The sequence below is a fragment of the Calypte anna genome, chromosome 1 (assembly GCF_003957555.1).
Source record: "Calypte anna isolate BGI_N300 chromosome 1, bCalAnn1_v1.p, whole genome shotgun sequence".
In the NCBI taxonomy this organism is placed as follows: Eukaryota; Metazoa; Chordata; class Aves; order Apodiformes; family Trochilidae; genus Calypte; species Calypte anna.
The window spans coordinates 61,122,697-61,150,203 of NC_044244.1; the positions used below are offsets into that span (position 1 = coordinate 61,122,697).

At 41.8% G+C, this 27,507-nt stretch overlaps 1 protein-coding gene across 1 annotated transcript; it reads left to right on the forward strand.

The window, feature by feature from the left end:
* On the forward strand, positions 1–24,530 carry AMN1 (antagonist of mitotic exit network 1 homolog). Its single transcript, XM_008495717.2, has 7 exons — positions 1–105; positions 2,773–2,905; positions 4,655–4,799; positions 15,606–15,823; positions 19,735–19,791; positions 22,966–23,077; positions 23,689–24,530. The coding sequence occupies exons 1-7, from the start codon at positions 44–46 to the stop codon at positions 23,760–23,762; spliced, it is 801 nt and encodes a 266-aa protein (XP_008493939.2). The 5' UTR covers positions 1–43; the 3' UTR covers positions 23,763–24,530.
* Positions 24,531–27,507: the final 2,977 nt, after the last annotated feature.

Below are 27,507 nucleotides of genomic sequence, written 5' to 3' on the forward strand. Positions count from 1 at the left end.
TTCGGGGCGGTGCCATGTTCCTCGCCCTGCCCCCGCCGCTGCCATGAGCCGCCTCAGTAGTGGTTGGGAGGGAACCGGCGAGGAAGTACCGTTTCTTCTGGACCTGTGAGTACCGCCTCGAAACCCACTCCCTGTGCCGGCCAGCTGCCGCCCCCTCCCCTGTCACTGTGGGAAGTCCGGTGGGTTCGGGTTGGACCGCTGGGCTCTCGGCCGGGCCGCGGCCTCAAGGCGATACCAGCGGGGCGGCCCTGGGAGCCCTTCTGTGGCGGAGTGCGGGGAGAGGGTCTGTCAGGTTTGGGTCGGGGGTGTGGCGGTGAGAGGGTTTGGCAGGGGTGAGTGTTCGGGAGGAGTGAGTGACAGGAGGAGTGAGGGGGTGTTGGCAGGTGGATAACGCGGCGGTCTCTGGCAGATCTGGATTTGGAAGGGTGGTTGGGCTTCGCCTGGCTAGTGTGTTCGCTTCTCTGTGTCTTGGAATTCTGAGGGGTTACTGAGGCATCGGGGCGTTCGCAGATGGGGACATCTGCATGAACAAAAAGCGAGGACGGTAGTAAGGCATCAGTGTCAAAACAGAGCTTTCTTTCGTGGCTGTCTATGAATCCAAATTGTCCGACCTTGAAGAATGCAGCAAGGTGCATCTAGTTTGTTATTTGCCATTAAAGCCATTTTAGTATCCGTTCTTCTGCTTCACTTCTTCTGTGTCCCACTTCCAACAACTGCTCCATGTGTCATAACTTGCTGTAATCTGCACCTTGATGTAAGTTAGAAGAGTTCATAGAATCATAGAATTGGCTGGGTTGGAAGGGACCTCAGAGATCATCGAGTCCAAACCCTTGAACCACCGTTGCGGTTGCTAGACCATGGCACTGAGTGCCACATCCAGTCTCTTTTTAAATATCTCCAGGGACGGAGAATCCACTACTTCCCTGGGCAGCCCATTCCAATGCCTGATCACCCTCCCTGTAAAGAAATTCTTTCTAATATCTAACCTAAGCCTCCCCTGGCACAACTTAAGACCATGCCCTCTTGTCTTGTTGAAAGTCATCTGGCAAAAGAGACCAACCCCCCCCTGGCTACACCCTCCTTTCAGGTAGTTGTAGAGAGTGATGAGGTCTCCCCTGAGCCTCCTCTTCTCCAGGCTGAACACCCCCAGCTCCCTCAGCCTCTCCTCATAGGGTCTGTGCTCGAGTCCCTTCACCAGCCTAGTTGCCCTCCTTTGGACCTGCTCCAGGACCTCGATATCCTTCCTAAACTGGGGGGCCCAGAACTGGACACAGTACTCGAGGTGTGGCCTCACCAGGGCTGAGTACAGGGGCAGAGTTAGTCATAAAGATCTAATTTCTGGTTTATGTAAAGAAAATATACACGTTTGTCCGGTCATAAAGTTTAAGGTTAAAGATCCCAGGAGGCCTTTTCTGTTCTGTATCTCTTGACACACACGGAATAGGTGAGTGTGCCATTTGACACTCTGTAGACAGCTATAAACTGATGCAAGAAGTCTGATACAATGTGAAGCAGGGAAAAAGTAGTTGGAGGTTTTGCAAGATGGAATGGTCCTTTATCGGGTCATTACGGAAGTAAAGCACTGATCAGTTTTCACTGCCCGTGAAAAACAGGTTTTATGGTTTCTTTCATTAACAAGACCTGGGGAAAAAAATCTGTTTGCCAGGTGAATGCATTATACTCTTTACTTATGAATTGTAGTTATTGCTGTGTGTATCCAGACCACATAAAAGTATAGATGCCAACTACAGTAGAGACAGGTACTGTGCACGCTAACAGCAGCTGCTCTGAGTTAACTAGTAGGGTGAGTTAATGGAAATATGTTGATTCCACAAAAGCAGAGTGTTTTGTGGGATGGTAATGTTTTCTTTCAACGTTTTCAATAGGATTTAAGAAGAAAAGTTTGACTATGGAATCTAACTTGGGTAGATCCATAGATAGTAGAACCTTCAGTTGAAAGTGTTCCATTGCTTGTGTGGATTCATGTTAGGTTTCTAAATAAGAGGAGGGTGGTGGGGAGTTACCCTTCCCTACCTCACTTCAACTTCCTTTTCTGAAATAGAATGCTTTTTAAGGTTGTGGCATTTCCTAGACAACAAAATGCATTACACTTTTCAGTTATCTCTTATGTTAGTCAGCTTTATTCTAGCTTATGTTCCTCATTTACCTAGGGACTGGTGAGTTGTTTATTTTTTTGTTGTTATTGTGGGTGGTTGTTGGTTTGGTTTTTGTTTCTTTTTTTGGGGGGAGGTGTTGTGGTTTTTTTGTTGCAGTTTTAAGCACAAGGTTAAAAGAGTAACACAGCACAATTTAAATGAAAAGAGTACAAGCTAGGCAGTGAACAAAATACTGCATCTTGAAAATACCTCCTTAATGTTTTAATAGAGGTAAAAAAGAGTTTTCTCTTCTCTGGAACCAGCTGAAGATTTTATTAACTATAGAGTGGATGTTCAGATGGTGAAAAGACTTGTCTTAAATCTATATAAATCTATATATACATATATATATACTACCAGCAGACTAATTCTGTGGGCTAGGTTGGTGATCCCAATGAAGGGTGCTAATTATTACCTACAGCTGATTACACCTGCACAAAATGCTCAGCTGATTGACCCCAGGGGCAGTAACTGAAGTGGTGGTAGGATGGAACAGCTGGAACTGATAAGGTTTGAAGGCAGCACAACCAGATGCAGGAGATGATGTCTTACAGCTTGATTATTTTTGTTCTAATATGTAATACCTTTTTTTGACTGTATTGTAACTTTATTTCAGATGTGTTCGATGTCTCACAAAGAACCTTTCCAGATATTCTGCTGATATAAAGTCATTACCACCCAATATAAAGGATAAACTGATTAAATTAATGAGTTTGCAAGGGCAAATAACCGATTCAAACATCGGTGAGGTAAGAACCCATTCAAAACTGTTCTGTCTGTGGTAGCTAATACACAAGGATATACCTAACTAAAACTGCATGAGACAACAGATATATTCAGGCCTGATTACTCTGCCCATATTGTTACAACTTTTTTCTTAAAATCTATGATACTTATAGTCCTGTATTAATAGTGACAGTATTATGTTTGTAGTAATGTGTCATTTTAAGGTGTTCTCCCTTCAGTGGTAATTGACTTGTGTAATCACCTGACATAAAGTATTCCTTTTCAGTATGAGAAATGAGGCTCCTGTTGCAAACCAGTCGCTGTTCCTGAATGTAGTATGTTTCAAGAAGCTAATGCATAATTTAATAATGAAAAGATATCAGGAACTTGTTAGACTTCTGTTATGTTCTAGTGACATCAAGCACGTTTATTTAAATCTTGATTCTTTGAAATATGATCATACTAGGGCTGGAAATCGATAGATAGTTCTAATTCTTCCATCCCTTTTGCTTACTTGTATCTGTCAGTGTTTCAGTTTTAAATCCATTCATGTAAATGATTGGTAAATTCAGGGGCACGTCTGTTTAGGTATCTATCTCGTGTCATCTTGTTTAGCTTCAGAGGGAGGTGTGAGCACTGAGGAAAGCTAAAGCTTGGCCTTGGTGAAACAGAAAAGTAATTCTCTGTTCATTCCTGCTTTGACCTATACCGTGTAAGAAGCAAATAGTATCAATTTCTCACAATCAGAGTGGTGGAGCCAAAACTGGAGAGAGAATCAGAAGTACTGTGGAAAACGCACAAACACAATTTTTTATCTTTAGTATGCACTTTTTTTTTGAATTGTAAGCAATAAGTATTTAAGTAAAATCAAGAGTCTTATTTATTTATCCTGTCTGGCAAATTTGAGCTAAACAAAATTTGACTATCTTTTCAGTAAGTAATCATCTGTAAGCATCCTAAGAGATGCTTGTAATTAAAACTGTATGAGTATGTGCATAAATGCACAAAGCCTATTTGGACATTTTTGGTCTGGAAAAAAAGCTAGAGTTGAAGTTATAATCTTCCTCTCTCACATCTTCTCATCTGTCTTTCCCTTCATTCAGCTACTGGTCTTCTCTTGGAGCCTGTTTCCATCTGACACTGGGATATTCTGTTCTGGTTCTTTTCTCATGTGTTTTTCCTTTCTCTGATTCTTCAGTTTCCTACAATGTTACATAAAAGCCTACCTATGGTCTTGTGGGAGTGCAAAAGCCTATTTAATGAGGATTTGGTATGGTAATGATAATGGGATTGCTTGGTTATAAGAAAGAATGTATGCAGGTGAGAGTAATACTTTGGGCCAAAATATCTTTCAAATATTGCCCATACCTATTCAGTAGATTTAAGTTTGTTCACAGTCAGTATTTTTTTAGGCTTCAAATTTCTGCCATCAAAGCTGTGCTAATAAGTTTGAGGGTGTTATCCTTGCCAGACAAGTCTGTACTCTCAGAAGCATTAGTGTTAGTAACTCTAACATCAGAGTAGTACTTCCACTGTTTCAGAGGTGGTGTTAATGTGTTCCTACTCCAGATGTGATCACATATACCATATTTTCTTCAGAGGTTTTAGTTCCTAGGACTGGTCCTAGGTCCCCTTCTCTAGTCACTATTTTCAAGGAGTTCTATGTGATGTCTAACATTACAAGTACTTATCTAACTATTACAAGTAGATAAAAAATATGCATGTTCTATGACATTGCAGAATTTGACTGAAATGGTAGGTTTTTATTACAGGTACTGCATCCTGCTGTAGAGTCTCTAGATCTCAGAGACTGTCGTATTTCAGATAGTGCATTATTTCAGCTTTGTAACTGCAAGCAATTGAAGAAAATCAACTTAAATTCTTGCAGAGAAGACAGATTGGGAATCACATCAGAAGGTATGGTGTCTGTGCACAGATAATTGGGATCTCGTTTTGGGTTTATTTTTCTTGTTAGAAAAATTGCAAAATGTATCTGGGGTAAATTGCTTTTTAAATCCCTCATGCTTCACCAATAAAATTTGGAAGTCACTTCTGTGGTGTAAATTATAGGCCTAGAGCACTGATTATTTTATGAAAGAGAGGTGTCGGTTTACTCTCATGATTTCTGGTAAAACTATGTGACATTTGATCATATCTTCTACTACATATTAATTATTCCTTCCTCAGAACATGTTCCAAAGCTTTACCTGTACGTACAGATAGGGTTGAAGTTTCAGGCTTGTTATTTCCCAAATTACTTTTTTTTTTTTCCCTTTGTTTAATTAAATGTATTGATTATTAAACAGGCTTATAGCATCTCCTTTCACTTAAAAGGCATGACTTATTTTAGGATTTCAGGTATTACTTTTAACTTCAAATTTCAAGTTCTATCAGGAGCTATTCGCTTGAAAGAATTAAGCTTTATATTTCAAACAAGTTTTGGTTTATGTTTTGATAGCACTTACTCCTTTTCTCCGTTATTAACTCATCCTTATTGGAAACTGAGGCAAAGTATTAATGTAGTACTCAGATAACTGATACAGTACTTTAATGAATATTGGTTTGTCCTTTCTTATCACTGCATAGTGATACACTTATCTTTTTACTTCTGTAACTGGTTAAACTTTTAAAATTTGCATTATTTGCATATGGCCGAAGTCTTGCATATCATGATCACCATAACATGGTGATTCTCTCTCTTCCCCTCCCCCCTTATCTCCCTATTTCCCCCTTATCTCCCTATTTCCCCCTTATCTCCCTATTTCCCCCTTATCTCCCTATTTCCTCCTCTCTCCCTATTTCCCCCTCTCTCCCTCTCCCTCTTCCTCTTTTCTTACACACCTCCCCTGCCGCCCTGCACACACACACCTTTCTAATTTTTGTTTCTCCTTATAAATATATGTATACATACATACTTGTGGGCTATTTGTTTTCCCTAAGAATTTCTCCAGAATAACCTTTGATTGTTAGAGAAATAAAATTGATATTTTTGTTTGAAGCGAAAAAGACCTGGTGTGATGTTTTCACCTTGATCTGATCAAGGGGTATTCCCATGCTCTGAGGGGGCTGTCGTTGGTTACCCTCAAAGGGAAACCCAAGCCTAGGAGGAGAATTGGATCCAGCTGCACCTGTGTTGCAAGTAGCGGAAGAAATAGAAATTTAGAAGTAGTTATGCTAAGGTTTGGACTGGTCAAGCAGGCTGGAAAAACAGGCCCTGGGAACGGGTCTTGGGAAACTAGCAAGGAATGTGCTGAGAAGAGGGGATCAATAATCAGAGGAATTAGTCGAGCATATAGAACATGTAGGAAGAGTAAACTGACACTTTGTACTGAAGATCAGGGTTGGTGGTGGGAGTCAGTTAAACAATAGTTTAAGTTAAACAAGTATAAGATTTATGGTTTGGGGATGTCTATCTATTGTTATCTACATGATGTATGTAACTGTTTTGTAACTGAAGTTCCGCACATAGGCCTCGTTGTAAAAGAGTATAAAAGCTGAACCAAAAACGAGGGTCTCCGGAATCCTGACTTGGGACGCTAGTCCTCAGGTTTCCCGGGCCCCGAATAAAGCACCGCATAAACTGACTCTGTTGGTTTGTGTCTTGACTACGGGCAACAGTTTTCTGGCGACCACGAAGGGACTCCGGAGGTGGCCGGGGCGGTTCACGTGCTGATCCACTCCAAGCCAGCACCAGGTGATTCCTGGAGGAGACATCAACCCGTGCCCGACCCCGCGCCCGACGGACGACCATAAGGTAAGCCCGAAGGTGCTTTATTCCTTATAAGACGGTTGGTATTAAGGGTTGGTTGTTTGGAAGCCTAGGCACTGGTCGTAAGACACAGCAAGTAGAAAGCTGTGCAGATCCAGCACTTGCCACTCGCAGCGACGAGTATAGGCAAGTTTGGTATTTGGTATAGGAATTTGGTAATCGGCTGTATATTGGTTTTGTGTGTGTGTGAGTGCGCGCAAGTATAAGTGTCAGCATGCTGCCGTTTAAAACTTTCAGAGCTCTGTCTTGTAATGACAATGATGTTCCTGAGGATTTGCCTCTCGGCTGTCTGTTAAAACATTGGAAAGAAGGTAATTTTGGGCAGGAATTGCGGAGGAAAACCTTGATTGATTATTGTAATCATGTGTGGCCTGAATATGAAACGGGGGGAATGCAGTGGCCACGGAATGGTACAATAACCCCTGAAATATTAAGTCCTATGATGAGTTTCTTGCGGGAAACTGAGAAATGGGATGAGATACAGTACTTGGATTTGTTCTATTATCTGAAAGGAAAACCTGAGTGGCAAAAGGCTTGAGGATTGTTGGTGTTAAAAACCATGAAAGTAGAATGTGATAAATGCCCTGGTTGTAAAGAGCGTAAAATACGGTTCTCAGAGGAGGAGGAGGATGTGTCTTTGTTGGTCTCCCCGAGCGCGCCGCCGCTTCCACCTCCTGAGGCTCCCCCGGTAAATACGGCTAGGGTCCCTCTTCCTTCCTCATCCGAGGAGGGGATAGAGCAGGAGGATTAGGTTGATCAGCCGAGAATGCCGCTTGCGGAGCGGACTCTGAGAGGGAGGCTGGAGAAAGGAGGCGGTTTTTCACAGCCTCAGTCGATGGCTCCACTGCGAGAGGCAGTGGGAGCGGATGGAGGGAAGGTTCCTTTTTCACTGAATGATTTAATAATATGGAAACAATCGGCGGGGGCGTACAGGGAAAACCCTGAGAAAGTGGCTCGGGTTGTGAAAATGGTAATAAAAACTCAGAATCCTGATTGGAATGATTTGCAGGTGTTGCTGGACACTATTATGGATTCTACAGAAAAGGAGATGGTGTTCAGGGCAATGACGAATCGGGCAAGGGAATTGATTAGAATGCAGATAGCACAAGGATCGGTAAATGAGTTGGTACCAAGGGAGGACCCTGAATGGAATCCCAATTCTTCGGCGGGATACAAAGCGTTAAAAGACTACCAGGATTTACTGGTAGAAGGGGTCTGTGAGGGGATTCCTAAAACAATGAATTGGTCTAAGTTGTATTCTGTGAGACAGGATAAGGGGGAATCTCCATCAGCATTTTTAGAAAGGCTTCGGGGGCTTTGGGAACCAGGGTACAGGGGGACGCGGAAGGTTAGGACCTAACCAGTGTGCCTTTTGTAAAGGACAGGGACACTGGAAAAATGAATGCCCACTTAATCAGGGAACCCCGATGGGCGGAGGCTTCCCAGGCAACGGAGCAAATGGAATGAATCCGTTCGCGGGAAGTCCACAAGGTGTCACTCAAGCCTTTATGATGGGGAATTACCAGAATCAGAGCTGACTAGACCGGGATCTGAAGGTCATCTTAGAGGTCGAAGGGGAACCGATGGAATTCAGGATAGATACAGGGGCTAGTTACTCGGCAATGAACAAATTAAAGGGACCTCTAAGCGACTCTACAGTGTTGGTTGTTGGGGTGTCTGGGGAGGTTGAAGAAAGAACATTCCTGCGGCCACTCGATATAAAATTTTGGGGAAAGGAATTTGATCATCAATTTCTGTATATGCCAAACAGCTCGGAGTCTCTGCTCGGGAGAGACTTGCTTTCAGTATTGCAGGCAAGAATAATTTTTGAAAAGTGTAGGGTAAAACTAGACATACCAGAGGAAAACCTGGCAAAATTGTTTGTAATTAAAGAAGTAGGGAAGGAAGAGATACCACAGGAAATTGAACAAGCAGTCGCGCCATGGGTTTGGGAAACATGGACCCCAGGTAAATCAAAAGCGGCAGTACCAGTGGTAGTGGAATTAAAAGAAGGGGCTCAACCGGTGAGGGTACGGCAGTACCCCATCAGTCTGGAAGCTAGGAAGGGAATAGCCCCCATGATAACTCAATTCTTAGGTTTAGGAATTTTGCAGGAGTGTGAATCTGAATTCAACACTCCTATCTTCCCGGTCAAAAAGCCTAATGGCAATTACAGGTTAGTACAGGACCTAAGGGCAATCAACTCTATCACCAAAGATATACATCCCATGGTGGCAAATCCGTACACATTGTTAACATCTGTTTCTGAGAAATTTCAGTGGTTTACAGTAATTGATTTAAAGGATGCCTTCTTCTGCATACCCCTGGCACCTGAAAGCAGGAACATCTTTGCATTCGAGTGGGAGAACCCCGACACGGGACGGAAGTGCCAACTCACATGGACCAGGCTTCCCCAGGGATTTAAATCCTCGCCCACCATATTCGGTAACCAGCTGGCCAGGGAACTTGAGGAATGGAAGACTACCCAGGTAAAAGATTCGCCTTTCTCTTATGTGGTGTTGTAGTATGTGGATGATATTTTCCTGGCTACCACAGAACAGGGTCTCTGCCTCAAATTAACCATTGCATTACTGAATATGCTGGGACAGGCTGGATACTGGGTATCCAGAGAAAAGGCACAGCTGGTCAAACAAAAGGTCATCTGTTTAGGATGTGAAATTTCGCAGGGAGTTCGTCGTTTGGGAGTAAATCACATACAAGCCATATGTGCAATTCCAGTACCCCGCAATAATCAGGAACTAAGATCTTTTCTAGGAATGATTGGCTGGTGTCGACTGTGGATCCCCGACTTTGGGCTGACAGCCAAACCACTGTATGAGGTTGTGAAGGAACCGAGATTTAAGTGGGGACCCACGGAAGATAAAGCGTTTCGGGAATTAAAACAGGCCCTCAAGGAAGCACCTGCCCTGGGCCTGCCGGATCTAACCAAGGACTTTCAACTGTATGTACATGAAAGGCAAAAGTTAGCCTTGGGGGTGCTCACTCAAAAACTGGGGTCTTGGAAAAGGCCGGTTGGGTACTTTTCTAAACAATTGGATTCAGTAAGTGGAGGATGGCCAGGATGCCTAAGAGCAGTGGCAGCCACAGTAATCCTGATCCAAGAAGCACGCAAGCTAACATTGGGCAAGCACATGACAGTTTATGTACCTCACATGGTCATAACAGTATTGGAACAAAAGGGGGGGTCATTGGCTCTCATCAAGCAGGATGCTCCAATACCAGGCTCAATTGAGGGAACAGGATGATGTGAAGCTGAAAATAACAAATCACCTTAACCCAGCAGAATTCCTCAGGTCCACCCAGGAAGAAGGATGAGCCACTGCCGGACCCTGATTGGGAACTGTTCACGGACAGGTCCAGCTTTGTGGAAAAAGGTACCAGGTATGCAGGGTATGCAGTGGTCACCTTGCAGCAGATACTGGAAGCAAAAGCATTGCCCCCGGGCACATCAGCGCAGAAGGCAGACATTTGGGCTCTGGTAAGAGCCCTGGTGCTGAGCCAAGGGACGAAAGTCAACATATGGACTGATTCCAAATATGCGTTTGGAGTAGTACATGTGCATGGGGCTCTGTGGAAGGAGCGGGGACTTCTTAATTCGCAGGGGTCGTCGATCAAACACAGGGAAGAGATAATCATGTTACTGGAAGCGATTTACAAGCCATCGGCAGTTGCGGTGATGCACGTCAAAGGACATCGGAACGATCCAGGAAAAGAGTTCCAGGGAAATCGACAAGCGGACCAAGTGGCAAAGCAGGTTGCCAGAGAAGTATGGACTCAATTAGCTTTGCTACTGGCTCGGGGCAACCCTGCTGCTGCACACATGGAAGACAAACCACATTACTTGCCAGAGGACGAGAAGCTGGCTCAGATGTTGCAGGCACGAAAGAACATCAAGGGTTGGTATGTGACCCCAACAGGACAGGTGATCCTGCCGGTAAGGATCATGAAGATAGTACTGGAAACAGAGCACAATAAGTGTCACTGGGGTGCGGAGGCAATGGTAAAATTTTTGAAAAACGAAATATTCTCAAACCAGATGTTAACGTTGGCAAAAAGAGTAAACGCAATGTGTCCGGTGTGTATCAAAAACAACCGAGTGGTAAGAAGGCAGGTACAAATGGGTAAGTTGCAGGTAGGTCCCAAACCAGGAGATTATTGGCAAATAGACTTCTCTGAGTTACCAAAGGCCCAAGCATACAAATATCTGTTGGTGTATGTGTGCACATTCTCGGGATGGCCAGAAGCTTTCCCTTGCAGGACCAATCAGGCAAAAGAAGTGGTAAAAACACTTTCGAAAGAAATCATCCCTAGATTTGGGGTGCCGTTAGGGCTATCATCTGATAGGGGTCCTCATTTCACTGCAGGGATCGTGCAGGAGATTTCTGTAATGTTAGGAATAACTTGGAATCTGCCCACGCCCTGGAGACCCCAATCAAGTGGTAAGGTAGAGCGGATGAATCAAACATTGAAAAACCAAATTAAGAAAATTTGCCAAGAAGCAAAAATCCAGTGGCCGCAGGCGTTGCCTTTAGCTCTGTTAAGAGTTAGGATTAAACCAAGGGAAAGGATAGGGGTAAGTCTGTACAAAATTTTGTACGGCAAACCCTACCATGCTGCTACTTACCAGGGGGACCCTCATTTGGTGGGGGATCAGGTGATATTAAATTATGTGTTGTCTCTGAATAAGACTCCTACAGCACTCAGAGGAGCGTTGCAGTGGAACCGACCCCTACCCCTGGAAAATCTGGCCCACGACATCCTTCCAGGAGACCAAGTCTACATAAGGAACTGGTCAGTGGAGCCACTGAAGGAGACATGGGACGGTCCTCACCAGGTGATCATGACCACCTACACGGCCGTCAAGGTCAACGGAATCGACAATTGGATTCGCTATACCACGGTCAAGAAGGTCCCCATGCAATGGTCGGAAGAGCCTTTGTCTCCAACAAGGATGGTGTTCAGAAGCAGACCTTAGGGATACTGATTTTCCTAAGCTTGATGGTGTTAACAGAAACCTTTGTAAAGGTTAATGTACCTGTACCTTACCTGTTGATGCCTGAGGGATCTGATGTTAATCTGACCTGTTTGTTTACGGATGACCAGGGAGCTGGATCCACCGAAATTATCATAAAATGGAGATGGGATACGGAGGATGAATTAATTATGGAAGGGGTAAAGACAGTTTGGGATGAGTCGCGCCAGGAAGGAGCAACTATCCTGCAGCTACCCGATGTGACCCGGAAAAATGAAGGAAAGTATACTTGCTTAGTGCAGGTACGGGACAGTGTTGATTATGGGGATGTGCAGTTTCTTACAATAACTACATCCTATGTGGAAAAGAACAGGAGGGTGACGCGACAGGTTACTGACGACGGAAGATTGATCAAGGGTAGAGGCCAAGAAAATTTGGTAATAGGACTAATTAGAGACTTCGGCCTTATGCAAAATGTAACGGAAGTCACAGCTTGCTTACCATTACCCCAGGCAGCAGGTGAACCCATACCATGGGGAATAATACCTGTGACTGAAATGCCGGAGTCGTTGAGGAATGTTTCCTGGACATGCCGGTTTGTCCCTAAGACAGTAGAGGCATGGAAGGATTTATGTATGACCACTCAAGTAATGACCGAGGCTGATTGTAAGTTGAAGCCTAATTATTATGGCTGGATTCAAAACACGAGGAAATGTCTAATCAACTTCCCGATAGATGAACCATGTAACAAAATCACGATAAGGACTACTACCGCACGAAATGAGATGAGCTGTCAAAACATTACTCAGAGTCATGACACATGGAAAGATTGGAAGACCTTATGGGGACCCAGTATCTTAGAACATTACACTTATCTCGGGAAAGTACAATGGTGCATTCAATGGTCAGGGAATAGAAACCAATCGTACTACAGGATATCTATTACATCTACCTCCTCCAGACAGTTTCATGCTCAAACGGAGGAATGGAATTGTACAGAAGTATTTACATGTGACACTCCGGAAGATCGAATAGGACTAGTACCAGTAAAGATGGCATTAAAGTGGGGATGTGAATGTAGGGGATATAATCACACCATAAATATAAGACAAGGGATGGAACCTATAGATTGTAGGCACACAACAGTTCACAGTCCTGGGAATTTGGTATGGGTCTTGGGACATGTGTGACTAGTGGAGTCCCTCAGGGGTCGGTGCTGGGACCGGTGTTGTTTAATATCTTCATCAATGACTTGGATGAGGGTATAGAATGTACCCTCAGCAAGTTTGCTGATGACACTAAGCTGGGAGGAGTGGCTGACACACCAGAAGGCTGTGCTGCCATTCAGAGAGACTTAGACAGGCTGGAGAGTTGGGCAGGGAGAAACATGATGAAATTCAACAAGGGGAAGTGTAGAGTCTTGCATTTGGGGAAGAACAACAAGATGTTCCAGTATAGGTTGGGGGCTGACCTGCTGGGGAGCAGTGTAGGTGAAAGAGACCTGGGGGTCCTGGTTGACAAGAAGATGACCATGAGCCAGCAATGTGCCCTTGTGGCCAAGAAGGCCAATGGCATCCTGGGGTGCATTAGAAAGGGTGTGGTTAGTAGGTCAAGAGAGGTTCTCCTCCCCCTCTATTCTGCATTGGTGAGGCCGCACCTGGAGTATTGTGTCCAGTTCTGGGCCCCTCAGTTCAAGAAGGACAGGGAAGTGCTTGAAAGAGTCCAGCGCAGAGCTACTAAGATGATTAAGGGAGTGGAACATCTCCCTTATGAGGAAAGGCTGAGGGAGCTGGGTCTCTTTAGTTTGGAGAAAAGGAGACTGAGGGGTGACCTCATCAATGTTTTCAAATATGTAAGGGGTGAGTGTCAGGGAGATGGAGTTAGGCTCTTCTCAGTAGTGACCAGTGATAGGACAAGGGGTAACGGGTGTAAATTGGAGCATAGGAGGTTCAAGTTGAATATTCGAAAAAATTTTTTTACTGTAAGGGTGACAGAGCCCTGGAACAGGCTGCCCAGGGGGGTCGTGGAGTCTCCTTCACTGGAGACATTCAAAACCCGCCTGGACACGTTCCTATGTGATGTACTCTAGGTGGCCCTGCTCTGGCAGGGGGGGTTGGACTAGATGATCTTTCGAGGTCCCTTCCAACCCCTAGGATTCTGTGTGATTCTGTGTGTGTGTGACATGGCCAATGGACATCTCACCTACCCTTAGATGGGCTAACCACGCAGATTACCTTGGGTGTACCGACCCTGTGTCCATTTTGGAAACAATCAAAATTAACGTCAAAAGAGATACGAGAGAGACAGAGAAGAGATATTAGTAAGGACCTGGATGCTGTAGGATTGGATGAAGAAGATGGGTGGCATGAACCCTCGTCAGGGGTCTAATTTGGGTGGGTGCTGGAATCTTTGTTTACACCAATTTCCACTTATCGGAATCGGGAAATGTTGTTCAAATTATTGGGACAGACCGAAAGGTTGGCAGCAGTAATGAAGAAAGGATATAGGGACCTGAATTTACAGTTACAGGCCACTACTAGGATGACCATACAAAATAGAATGGCCTTGGACATGATATTACTAAAAGAGCATGGTGTCTGTGGGTATCTGCACGATAAGGATGGGCATTGTTGCGTACACATCCCAAATGTCACCCAGGAGGTAGAAAAAGATATTAGTCAATTAGAACAAATTGAGGACAAGGACCACGATGTTCAAAAAGAGGCAGAACACAGTTGGGTTGGAGCAGTATTCAGCTCCCTAGGGATCCAGGTCTCTGGTTGGATATCATCAATTGTACAATAATGGAATCATGATAATCATAATCGTTATGGTTGCTTTAGTAGTATACAAGTGTCTTTTAGGAATGATTGCAAAAGAAGGCCAACACACTCGGAGGGTGATGAAGGCCATGACCCGAAGAGAAGTGATCGTCCCACAAGACAACTCACCCCCACCCGCCTAACAAGAAAACCAGCAGCTTGAGGGGTTGAGCATCCTTGCGAAGGAAAATTGAAGGATGCTCAAAAGGGGGGACTTGTTGCAAGTAGCGGAAGAAATAGAAATTTAGAAGTAGTTATGCTAAGGTTTGGACTGGTCAAGCAGGCTGGAAAAACAGGCTCTGGGAACGGGTCTTGGGAAACTAGCAAGGAATGTGCTGAGAAGAGGGGATCAATAATCAGAGGAATTAGTCGAGCATATAGAACATGTAGGAAGAGTAAACTGACACTTTGTACTGAAGATAAGGGTTGTTGGTGGGAGTCAGTTAAACAATAGCTTAAGTTAAACAAGTATAAGATTTATGGTTTGGGGATGTCTATCTATTGTTACCTACATGATGTATGTAACTGTTTTGTAACTGAAGTTCCGCACATAGGCCTCGTTGTAAAAGAGTATAAAAGCTGAACCAAAAACGAGGGTCTCCGGAATCCTGACTTGGGACGCTAGTCCTCAGGTTTCCCGGGCCCCAGATAAAGCACCGCATAAACTGACTCTGTTGGTTTGTGTCTTGATTACGGGCAACACCTGGGCTCCTCTGAGGAGACTAGAAAGCAAGGGGGCCCAATCCAAATCTCCTTTGGTTGTCATCTGGGTTGGGTCACAGGACGTGACAGCTGTGTCATAGGTATTCCTGGTTCCAGTCCTGGTTCTGAACTATTGTTATGATTTCTTGAATTGACTTTGGAAACAGCTGTTTGACTGCTTATCTTGCTTTTTGACTGATACTCACTGCACCACCAGTGGCACCTAGAACTATCATCAGTCTGCTTTCAAAACATGGATTTTCTTTTTTTCATACACTCACTGATGATACTTCATGTACATAATATCCCTCAGGTATCCACCTGCAGTATGTAGGGGAACTCAGCATTTAGAAATTTTGATCAGCATTGTTCATTGTAATTTTCTAATCCTTGAATTAAAATGAATACTATTTTAAATGGCTCTGTTTCTTTGATAGGTATCACAGCACTGGCCTTATCCTGTCCTTACTTGCGTGAAGCATCTTTTAAAAGGTGCTCCAGCATAACTGACAGTGGAGTTCTTGCTCTTGCCCTCAACTGCCAGTTCCTACAAATAGTGAACTTGGGCAGCTGCTCAGGCATCATGGATGCATCTCTGCAGGCATTAGGAAAAAACTGCGAGTTTCTTCACAGTGTGGATTTTTCATCTACTCAGGTAACAATGGTGGCATTTGGTTAGTTGACTTCTGTTCATTTATTTTTAAAAATTGTCATGATTAAATTGAAAGGGGATCTCTTTAGCTCTACTCTTGATAAGATTTAGGACCACAGTTCACTTCCAGTTTCCTCCGCTCAAGGAAAAGGAATTATATATTTTGCATCTTGATAACCATAAAAATACACGTTTTGGTATTACAGCATGTATTGTGGAAAAGTTAAACTTTTCTTAGAATCTACCTAATGCTGGAGATTTTTTTCACTGTCTTTATTTGGTGCAATTGTTTTCTTCAATTTATAAATTAATCCAAAATATTTTTTTAGTTAAAATGGAATCTTGGACAGATGACCTGTTTGCAGTTAGGACAAACTGACCTGAATAATAGTCATACAGGGTGGCACACAATAGAAGCCCCCAACAGAAACAAAGACTCCATAATGAGTTCTAGTTCAAGAGCAACTGTGCTTTCTAAATGGCTTCTCAGAGTTATCTTGTGGAGTCAACATGGAAAGAATGACATTTAAAATGTCAGAAAGGACAAATAAGAGGATTTAACAACAGTTGGTATTTAGCACGAGAAGAAGAAATCAGATGCAACAGCAATACTGTAATACACTTCATAAATCCAGTAAGGTAATGAAGTGGGAGACAGGATTTTTTTTGCTTTAAGTGTTATTCAGTTGACTGTAATGGTGAGCTGTGGGAGGCTTATTTTAGGACTTCAGGATTTCAGGTATTACTTTTAACTTCAAATTTCAAGTTCTGTCAGGAGCTATTAGCTTAAAAGAATTAAGCTTTATATTTCAAACAAGTTTTGGTTCATGTTTTGATAGCGCTTATTCCTTTTCTCCATGGGAGAACACATGTGTGGGAGAACACAGCAACTGGAGGCTGCATCCTGAGTCATATCTGTTGAAGCAGGATGCGAGAGCAGAGGAATGCTTAGCTGTGTGTTATACTGACAACAAGTTATAAAAACATCAAGAATCAAATAGACTAACCATGATCCATTATCCAGCTGCATGTAGAGTAGAATGATGAGCTAGAAAATCCAGGCAATAAATACTAGCAAAGGTATGTAGGAGGGTCAGAGATAAAGGGTTGCTTGTCTGTGTGAGATGCAGCAGAACACTGCTGGAATGGATGGATGTGACAGAAAAGTCACTGGTATGTTTGGTCCATGCTTGCTGACAGACAGATAAGAACATCAAACAACTTGAGATAAACAAAGAGGGATGGGTATATATATAAGAGAGGGCTGTAATAGCAAATGGCTTGACTCTTTTGCTGTTTTACTTCTCAGTCTTTTGTTTACTGCTGGGTTGGAGCTGTGGGGAGACAGGAACAGTGAGTGATTAAAAGTTGAATGGGAGTCAAGCACATAGCATTTGTAATGAAGTGTCAGATCTGGAAAACGTAGCAGGTTCTTACTTAAGGTGCTATTATTCTTGCAGTTTTTCCAGAAGTCGGGTATCAAAAGTAATTTTAATCTTTTATTTGATGTTTTTTGTTATTATAATCCTGTTTCTCCAAACTGTTTTCATTTCTCTTTTGTTCTTTTGCCTCTTTCTTTATATGAAATAGCTGTTTCGCTGTATATGTGTTAAATGAGATTAAAACTTACTAAGTTACTAAATATTTCTATGTTGTTTTTTCTCTCTGATAATCATATGATGATAATACACTAGAATTCCAAGCTTATTTGACTAAAATTAAAAGGCAACATAACAGGTATATATTAAATAAGTTTAGATGAAGCAGAGAAACTATGGATGGCTTATACCTGCAGAGGCTGCAAGTCCTAACCATGCTCTTGTGTTTGATTACTGGAATGCATAGTAAAGATATCAAGTGGAACTGGAAAAGCTGTGTGAAAGATGAAAATAGTGAGAAAGTTGGAAAGAAATGAACAGGCAAAGAAGGGCACAGCTCACTTGCAGGAACAAGGAAGCAGATTTGAGCTGGACTACAAAGGGGCCAAATATCTCAAGATGATATAACCATTTAAAAAATAAGCTCATCTGGTGACTGCAGGGATGTGGTAAAATAAGTATTAGATATAAAAGTGCAAAATAACAAGAAACAGGGCAGGCAAGGTAAGGATTGAACTAAGAAGGAAATATAGCTCTGTATCCACTAGATGCAGAGAGGGAACGTGAATGGAAGCTTGACCTGAAGAGCTCTGCTACACTGGTCCAGGACTGTTTAAGATAACAAACATATTTATGTTTATTTACCAGTCTGTTTATATCACCATCCTGAGGAGGCAGGTTTTCTACATTAACCCTGCACCCTACTGCTCTGCTTCTAGTGTGCTCTATATCACAGCAGTGTTAACAGGCAGAAACACAGACTCAAGAGTCCAAATCCCAGAATCAATTAAACAGTGGATTTCTTCCTCAGTGGGTGGCAAATAACTGTGGGGGAAATCTTACCTGAATGGGGCTCTGCAAACTGGAACAGTTTTCTGTGCAGTTTAGTTCTCTGCAAAATGTGTTGGCATAAAGCAGGAGTGTTGCAGGTTGCTGTTTTATCTGTCCAGACACTCCTTGTGTAGAACAGAACAGAGCTCAGTAAGTAGTGTGCTGGTAGTTGGCTGCTGGGACTGGGCTGTGTAAGCCTTCCCTAGTGATGTACACAGAGTTTGTCCCAAGAAGCTGATTTATTTGTGGCTTGGTCATAACAGCAGGTGGTTTATCCACAATATAACAGAATATCCCTTTATGGGAATGGGCAGTTGTGACATTAGGGACAGTGCAGGTAGGTATTCAGTAGAATAGGAAACAATACTGCAACACTGTAGTCACAGCAGTGTTTAGTTTGAGCTTCTACAGGGAACTGAGGGGACTTTGTTTCAAAGCAAGACTAATTTTGTGCTGTCTGACTGTCAAAACCACACACTCACAAGCATCAATAGAGAATCATTCACTATCTTGGGCAGCTAAATGTGCTGTCATCTTAATAACCTACCAAGCTGGGTGCTGACAATAGATGCCATGCCTACAGGCTTGTATGTGCATTCATGCTGGGGCATCCCTGTCCCTTCTCCATTTCCACTGATCTGACCCTTTCTATTAGTTTGGTACAGCAGACTTGCAATAGAGACCCAGAAGGCAATAAGACAGTTTGTGCAGTGGAAATAATCAGATTTTTAAACAGAAATGAAGCCTGTGGTCTGTGGATTCTAACTGTCAAATTTGGCTGAGCCTTTCTGGGTGTATTTGATAACTACAGTTCCTGGCTTTTCCTAACTTCTAAGGAAAAAAATGTTTCTCATCTGTCCTCTCTCTTGCAGGTAGTCATTGCCTCATGGCAGTCTGTAGCCAATCACTTTGATAAACCTTTTAGTGTGGGTGTATGATGACTGCTCTAAGACTGCTTGTTTGAGGGATTTTAGTCTGATAAAGATGGTTTGCTTCAAAATAAATAAGACAGCAAATGAAAGACTTTTTTTTCCCCCTCTCCTAACCCAGGAAGCTTCATTCAGGAACATTTCTGGAAGTCCTGGGATCAGGAGAAAAGATTGGTCTAGCAGAAAGAGAAGTGTTTAAAACTCTGTATATTTAAAGAGCCATGCTTGGACAGTAGTAGTGTACCCACAGTTCAATGAGACAAGGAAACGTCAGAAATAACAGTTACACAGCGGGAAACATCTCTGTAGAAAGCCAGGCTGGATCACATGGTAGTAAAGTGCAACAGTATTTAATAGACTGAAAAAAGCATACTTTGATTTTTTCACTCTGCAGGCTCAGCTGGGAAGAAAATACTCTAATGTTAAATGTATTCAGTGACTGCAGGGGGTAGATAAATTAAAATATAATTTTTTTTTTCCTCTCCAAAATGTCTACATTTGAAAAAAATTGAACTTAATTCCTTTGTGTTCATAATATGTTTGTTTTTTCCCCTAGGTAACAGATGATGGTGTTGTAGCACTAGTGAGTGGAACATGTTCAAAGAATTTAAAGGTAACTTATTTGACCTACTAACAAATAAATTAACAGAAGCAAATACCTGGGTTTTTTTATTATTATTATACAATAAGTATTACTTCTGAGAGATGTTTTTGTTGACTGACTTGAGCCTTTCTGTGTGTATACATTTGTCCTGAGTTTGTTTACGAATTGAATGTTTTCTGTTTCTCTGTAGCAGTGCTGCAGACCAGATTTTTGAGAACCTCATTCTTCTCAAAATGAGTTTGCTTCCATTGAATGTAGTGGGCTTATTTTAACTCGTTTTAGAGAGCTGTATAACAAATGCAAAGGAATGTTTAACTTACTCTCTTTTTTGCTTTATTTCTTGATTCTGAACACTGAGGCAGAATTCCTTATGTTGATAACTTCATGGGTTTAAGAAATCAGCTAGCACTTCTGCATATTTAAATCTCTAGCTCATGAAAGCAACTGTGAAAATGAAGTTGTCTTTGCATAAAGATTCTCTAGGCTCTGAGGCAGTGATAAAATGAAGAAGAGGCATCCAGTACCTATATGTCGTCCCATAAATTATGTTCTACCTTTCTTATATGGTACATTTCTTATATGTGTGCATGTCTTTGCTTTCATAAAGGCTGGTTCTGAATCCAGGCTATTAATCTAGAAACTAAGGGGTTAAGAAAGTCTTACTTTTGTTAGTTTATAGTGTTTAATAAAAGAAGCAACCCTAAACAAAATACCAAATATGGATCAACTGACAGTATTAACAACCTAGAAAAAATATATAATTGTTTTATTTAGAGAGTGAACAAATTTGGGTTTATTTTTGTCCATCTGATTTTGGGTGGTTTGGACAGATTTTAGTCTCTATAAATCTTTTGCTACAATATGAAATTATTATTATTATTTTTTAGACCATAGCAATGAGAGATTTTTTTTAAAAAATGTACTAGAAGTGACTTGAAAATATTGTGGGTTTAGCTGGTTACACCTCTAGCTGTAGCAAAACATTGATTCTAGATGTTCTGAATAGCTCTGAGACTGTGCATGTAGTCTTCATGGGACACTTCTTGCATCCAGCCTACAAATGTAAAAGCAATGTGTATCACTGTGATGTGAATTAGGTCATTTGGACCAGCTCACTCTCAAAAGTCTTCAGTACCTTTTTCTTAAAATACAAATATTGTAATAAATTTCCATAAGTTTGTTGTAATAAGTTTTGGGTTTGCTGTTGAGTAGAGTGGAGTTGTATAAAGCTCCTAGTGCATTCCTAGAGGGTCTTAATCTATTTCCCAGCAATGTTGGTATAATTACTGTGTCAGTGTTATCCTTTCCTCTTCTATACTACTACAGTCCAGTGTTCACAGTGAATTACATTCTTGTGTGTAAGCCCTTCTCCTTCAAGCCATAGAAATGCAGTTCCATTTATTGTTATTAAAAATTTTGAGCTTTCAAAATGTGGCCATTGGTGCTTCCTGGCCACACTGCTGTAACTGTTTTTTTCTTCAAAAGTGCATGGGTTTTCTTTTGTGTGTGCTGTGGGTGCCTGTGGGAGCTGTACTAGGAATGAGTTAGGTAGCATACATAAGCATTTATTCTTGGAGCAAGTCCAGAGGGAGGCCACAAAGATGATCAGAGGGCTGGAGCATTTCTCCTCTGCAGATGGGCTGAGGGAGTTGGAATTCTTCAGCCTGGAGAAGAGGAAGCTGTGAGGAGATCTTATAGCAGCCTCCCAGTACAAGGAGGAAGCCTACAGAAAAGCTGGGGATGGACTTCTTCACAAGGGTGTGTAGTGATAGGACATGGGGCAGTGGTTTTAGAACTGGAGGAGGGCAGATTTAGATTAGATATTTTGGAAGAAATTATTTGCTGTGAGGGTGGTGAGACTGGCACAAGTTGCCCAGTGAAGTTGTGGCTGCCTCCTTCCTGGAAGTGCTCAGGGCCAGGTTGGATGGGGCTTTGAGCAACCTGGTCCAGTGGGAAGTGTCCCTGCCCGTGTCAGGGGATTTGGAACTGGATGATCTTGAAGGTCCCTTCCATCCCAAACCACTCTGTGATTCTGGTATAAGATCAGATTCATCAATATGATGTTAAGAAATGTAGTGTTGACGTGGTGACCTTTGATTTCAGAAGAACTAATGGGAAATTTCAGTCATGCTAGACTAACCATGGATTTTATGGGTTTTGCTTGTTTTCCTGTGGGTCTTAAAATTCTGTCACTGTAACTAGCAGGCACATTTATAAAGCTTCTTACTTTACTGAGAGGCATTCAGATTCTGCATCCCACTTGCTAAATTAGCTAAAAGCTATACATATAGCATCTTTAGTATATCTTCCATGAATACTGTTCTTGTTTTCTGTCATCATTTTGTACAAAGTTGCATTTACTACAAAAGGTCTTTCTCATTTCTGTGCTCTTTCAAGATCCTTGAAGTTTATAATTTGAAAAGAAACTCTTTCACAATAAAACAATGGGGTTATTTTATTTTGACTCCAGGATCCACAAGGTACAATTTCTCAAACACTATTTTCATTAGATTTTATTCTAACTTTTCTGCATTTCTTGTTCTATGTTATATTTATTGGACTGTATATGAATTGTGTTGTTTAAGGTTATCTGGGGGGGGCGTGGGGGGAGAGAACAGTTGGTGATACATTAATTTATTTTTAATGTATTCTTTCTCTAGCATTTACAACAGGTACTAGTTATACAACTGCAGAGAAATGAAGGAGAGACCAGGTCTTAGTGTAGCCTTGGAAGAACTTTATAATCTTCTTTTAAGAACTAATCAGATAGATAGATATTAGGAGCTTCAGCAGAGAGTTGTGAATCCTGCCTATATTGGAAAACCCCACAATTCAGTTGAGATTCTGTTCTCCTGGAGAACATATTGCTAGGAGAATGTGTGTCATAGGAAAACCAATGGGATTCAAAGGGTTTTCTCAGTTGTGCTGAATGATACATGTGTTTTGGGAAGAGGTTTACATTTTTTGGTTTTGTCTCTTCATAGAAAAGCTGACTCTTTTTTCTTGAGGCTGTTTTTCTGGTCTGTTCAGGACCACATATAGGGTCAATCCACAGAGGAGTGCATCTTTGCATTGGTTTCTTCTGGTTTGGGGATTTCTGAAAATGGTTGGACAAAGGAAAGCTCTGCCTCCAAAACTGTGGGTGCTCTGAGCAGGTTTTTGTCACTGCTCTTTTCATAACAGGAGGTCCACATGGAACGCTGTGTGAATCTGACTGATGTTGCTGTGGAAGCTGTCCTTACTTGTTGTCCCAAGATACACATTTTTCTGTTCCATGGATGCCCACTGATAACAGGTAGGTCAAATCATGCAGGGAGTAAGAAGAGTAATTACTTCCTTATTGTACCTCTTTGAACTCTGGAAAAGACCACTATACTTCATAAATAATCTCAAACAAATAATAATTTACTAGAAAAAATTATAATCGTACGCTGTGATTTTTCAAAGCAAGGTGAGAGTTTTGCTTTGAAATGTGGCAGCCTTCAATTTTATTGCTGTTGTTTTGTCCATTTTTTTCCCTCCTCAACATAATGGTGAAGTTGATAAGAGTTCAGAAAAATATGTTAGCATCCTAAATCTCTGCTCCAAAATTATGGAACAGCATCTTTCAAGAACCAGTGGAATGGAGTAGGACTGATGGGGCTGAAAAAAACAACTTTAGACAGGTTCTGATCTGCCTTGGGTTTTTTAAGCTTAGTTGGTTGGTGAAGCTTTACAGATACGTGACTGGAGAAAGACCCGGGTGGGTTTGAATTACTACAGGTAAAACTGATGTGTGAGATTGCAATAGCAAGATAAGCATAAATGCAGGTATATAATAAAAATATTTTGCTGTTTGCCTAATTTCTGACTGCTACCCATTTATGTTCTGAATGAATAACAAGAAATTCCTTTGTTCTTTTGCAGATCGTTCCCGAGATGTTTTAGAGCAGCTGGTCATATCAAACAAAATCAAGCATGTAACATGGACAGTTTACTGATTATTTGTTGTGTACTTAGGAGTGTAAAGTTTACAGATGGGAGAGCTCTAAGAAAGCGAGCACCTTGGAGAAATAGCTGGTGACTTCTGTAGTACCAGATTGCTTGCCTCGTTGTTTCCACCAGAGGTCTCCATCACCATTCCAGTCTTTCCTGTGAGTCTTGGCTTCCCCGTTGTCTCTACTTGAGAGCCCTGTCTGTCTTTGCATCACTAGCCATATTTCATTAAGAGAAGAGTTAAACTGTAATTAATATTGCACGGCCATCACTCAGCCTCCTTGAAGTATTGGGTTCGGCTACTGCTTAGCATTTTAGCTGCATATACAAACCCAATTTAACTGAGTCTGTGCTCCAAGTTTGTATTATGGTAGTGTAGTTGCAACTAAATGTACCAAGACCGACATAATATTAACTCTAATGCAGAAGTGTGTGTAAAGTTGGGACTGTAATCTGACAGAAGTCAACAGACAGAAGTAGTGAGTGGAGGTAGCATTAACAGCAATGTGAATTTTAAGTAGTAATAAACAGTCTCCTTTTACTGTGTAACTTTTGCTACATCTAGAGGAAAAAAACATAGGCACCTTTCTTTTTATGTTACTGATGCTGCAGATGCCTCGTTTTATTTACCATAAAATACTTGCTGGATTTTTTTACATATCCAAAAGTAAAGTCTGTGAACATGTAAACAAAATTGCCTTGAAATTATTGCGGTGATGTAAAAAATTTCAGAGTAGTAGCTATGACCAATAAAAAGAAATCAGTTGTATATTGTAGAATCATTAATGATTTAATTCAAAGAAACCTCAAGGATCATTGAGTGCCACACCCTCCTCAGGGACACTTTCACTGAACCAGATTGCTCAAAGCCCTGTCCATCCCAGTCTTGAACACTTCCAAGGAGGGGTTATCCACTACTTCTCTGGGCAACTGTTACGAATCCTGGTTTAGGATCCTGCCATCTATGCTGATTTTTCTTTTTAATTTTTTTTTAAAGTGAGTGAAATGCACCACACTCAGAAGAGAAAATTTGGCAATATGTTTCAACAATATATTTTATTGATAACGAAGCTGAATGGTAAGATGCACTTGATTAATTACTGCATTTTCAGACTTGAGTTAGAATGATACCCCCCAGAGACACAAGACACAGAAGGGTAAGGAACAGTCTCCTTTTGAGTCACAAGGTAAGAATTGACCCCCTTACTCTCTCAACTCATGGAATTTAGGTGCAGCTAGATCCAATCTTATTCTCAGGCTTGGTCAACAGTTTATGACTAAAGAATTATCTGTACACAGTTTCTAATACTATTAAGTAGCTCCACAGAGTAGTAATGTTTCATTATTATTAATTCAGCATCCTATCAGTAACTTACCAAAGATCTGCCTTGGTCTCTGTACCTTGAGCAGCAGCCTTGAGAGATGTCCAAGCTGAAAGGGGAGATCACTGCCATGCAGCCATGCTGCCTAGCAGGGAGAGCTCAAAGGAGGCTCATTCAGTCTGTCATAATAATGAAATAAAGTGGTTGGCTGATTGTCAAATTACCCCCAGTGAGAAAGGTATGCATGAGATTTCTTGTGCCCAGGGCTTCCTTTGTTCTTTGATAAATTAGTCTTGGAAAACCCACCTGCTATTTATATATTAATCACATCATTGGTCTTCCAAGCTCATGCATTGGTGCTCACTGTTTCACTCTGCTCCTTTGTGGGTTTCAGAGAACAGACAGAAACTAACAGAGTTCATGTCTTTGCTTCAGCTCAGCCTTTACCTGCTTTGGAGCCTGTACCAAATTGTTGCTGATTTGTTTAAAGGGTTGGGTGCATCCATCACAGAAACTTGTTCCAGTGTCTCAGCACCCTCCCAGCAAAGCATTTCTTCCTAATATCTAATTTCAGTCTACTCTTCTCCATCTTAAAACCATTACCCCTTGTCCAGTCACTACATGCCCTTGTAAAAAAGTCCCTCCCCAGCTTTCCTATAGGCCCCTGCACATACTGGAAGGTCACTCTAAGGTCTTGTTGCAGCATTCTCTCCTCCATGCTGAACAACCCCAACTTTCTCAGTCTCTCTTCACAGGAGTGCTGCTGTAGCCCACTGGCCACCTTCATGGCCCTCCTCTGGACTCACTTCAACAGGTCCATGTCCTTCCTATGTTGAGGGCCCCAGAACTGGACACAGTACTCCAGGTGGGATCACACAAGAGTGGAGCAGAGGGGAAAATCACCTCCCTTTATCTGCTGGCCATGCTTCTTTTGATGCAGCCCAGGATACAGTTTGGCTTTCTGGGCTGCAGGTGCACATTGCCTGCTCATGTTGAGCTTGTCATAGACCAGCAGCCTCAAGTCCTTTTCCTCAGGGCTGTTCTAAATTCCTACTCTGCCCAGCCTGTAATTGTGCCTGGGATTGCCCTGATTCTTCTTGGCCTTATTGAACTTCATGAGGTTGGCATGAGTCCCCCTCTCAAGCCTGCCAAAGTCCCTCTGGATAGATGAGCAGATACTTACTTGCTCTTGTTTTGCCTATGTTCCTGTATGAAAATCCTTTTAGGGGAAAAAAACACTGGTTCTCATAAGCATAGCTGTGAGTGAAATAGGACCAAATCTAGTGTCTGAATCAATAAATCTAAGGATGGTAGAATTCAGCAGAGTATATTTTCTGTATGCAGTTTATTTCTTCCCCAGAAGCTGAAATTTGCAACCAGTTATATATTGTTAACTGTAGTCATACTAAAGAAAAAAAGAAAAGTAGAATGAGTTTATTACATGATGAAGCAGTGTCATTGAAGTTATGGCCATTTGCTTTCTTGAAGCAGAATAACCTCTAGTGAAACCTATATGACTTCTACATTAAACTTTTTTAAATGCTAGCAATCTTAGTATTATAGAGGGCAGGTAGCACACTATGTTGATACTCTGCATCTGGAGGTAGCAGGCTTTAGGTGATCCCTACATGGATTTTGTGACACTTAGAAACCCAAGAGTTTAGGCAACCATAAGGAATGTGTTTAATTTATAATTTAGTGCTTGTGTTTGGATAGCTCTGAAAACTTGTTAAACTATTCTTTGTGACCACGTACATCTGAATCTGCTCCTAAACCTTTTTCTTCAACCACCCTTGTTCTCTGAGTGAGCACCACATACTTCTTCACATTTATATGCTTCTGCCACATCAGCTGGTATTTGGATAGTTGTAGGTACATTGTGTTCTCTTCTGCAGTTGTTAGTTCTGCATTACTGCTTGTTCAACAGCTAATTGCTAAAGGTGACAATTCCTACAAGATGGCTCTGAAAATATTGGTTCTTCAAGTGAATGCATTTACAGCCTCTTCCTTCTGGATCAAAAAAAATTTTTTTAATTATTATTTAGCCTGCAGAGGGTTCTTCCTAGGCAGATGTAGCTAAGAATGACTCTGGAACTTGCTGTCCAGCATTTCATCAATGGAAGAGACTAATTATATCCAACTTTTATTCCCTGTTTTTATTTAGTTACCTTCTGTTCAGAAACATCACCGCAGGAAAGATTTCTTCATCCCTCTCAAGCTTCCCATGGTGATAGTTTGTGGGTTTTACCTCTGCAAAATGAGGGAATGCAGATTGTGTGACCTCTCTCTAGAGATGAAGTTACCTGATAGCTATTACTATTTAGTCACCTTCCACTTATTAAAGACATTTAGAAAAAAAACTTTAAGAAGCATATTTTAGAATTGTGTACAACTCTTAAATAATTACTCTGGCAGCCTCAAGGAAGGG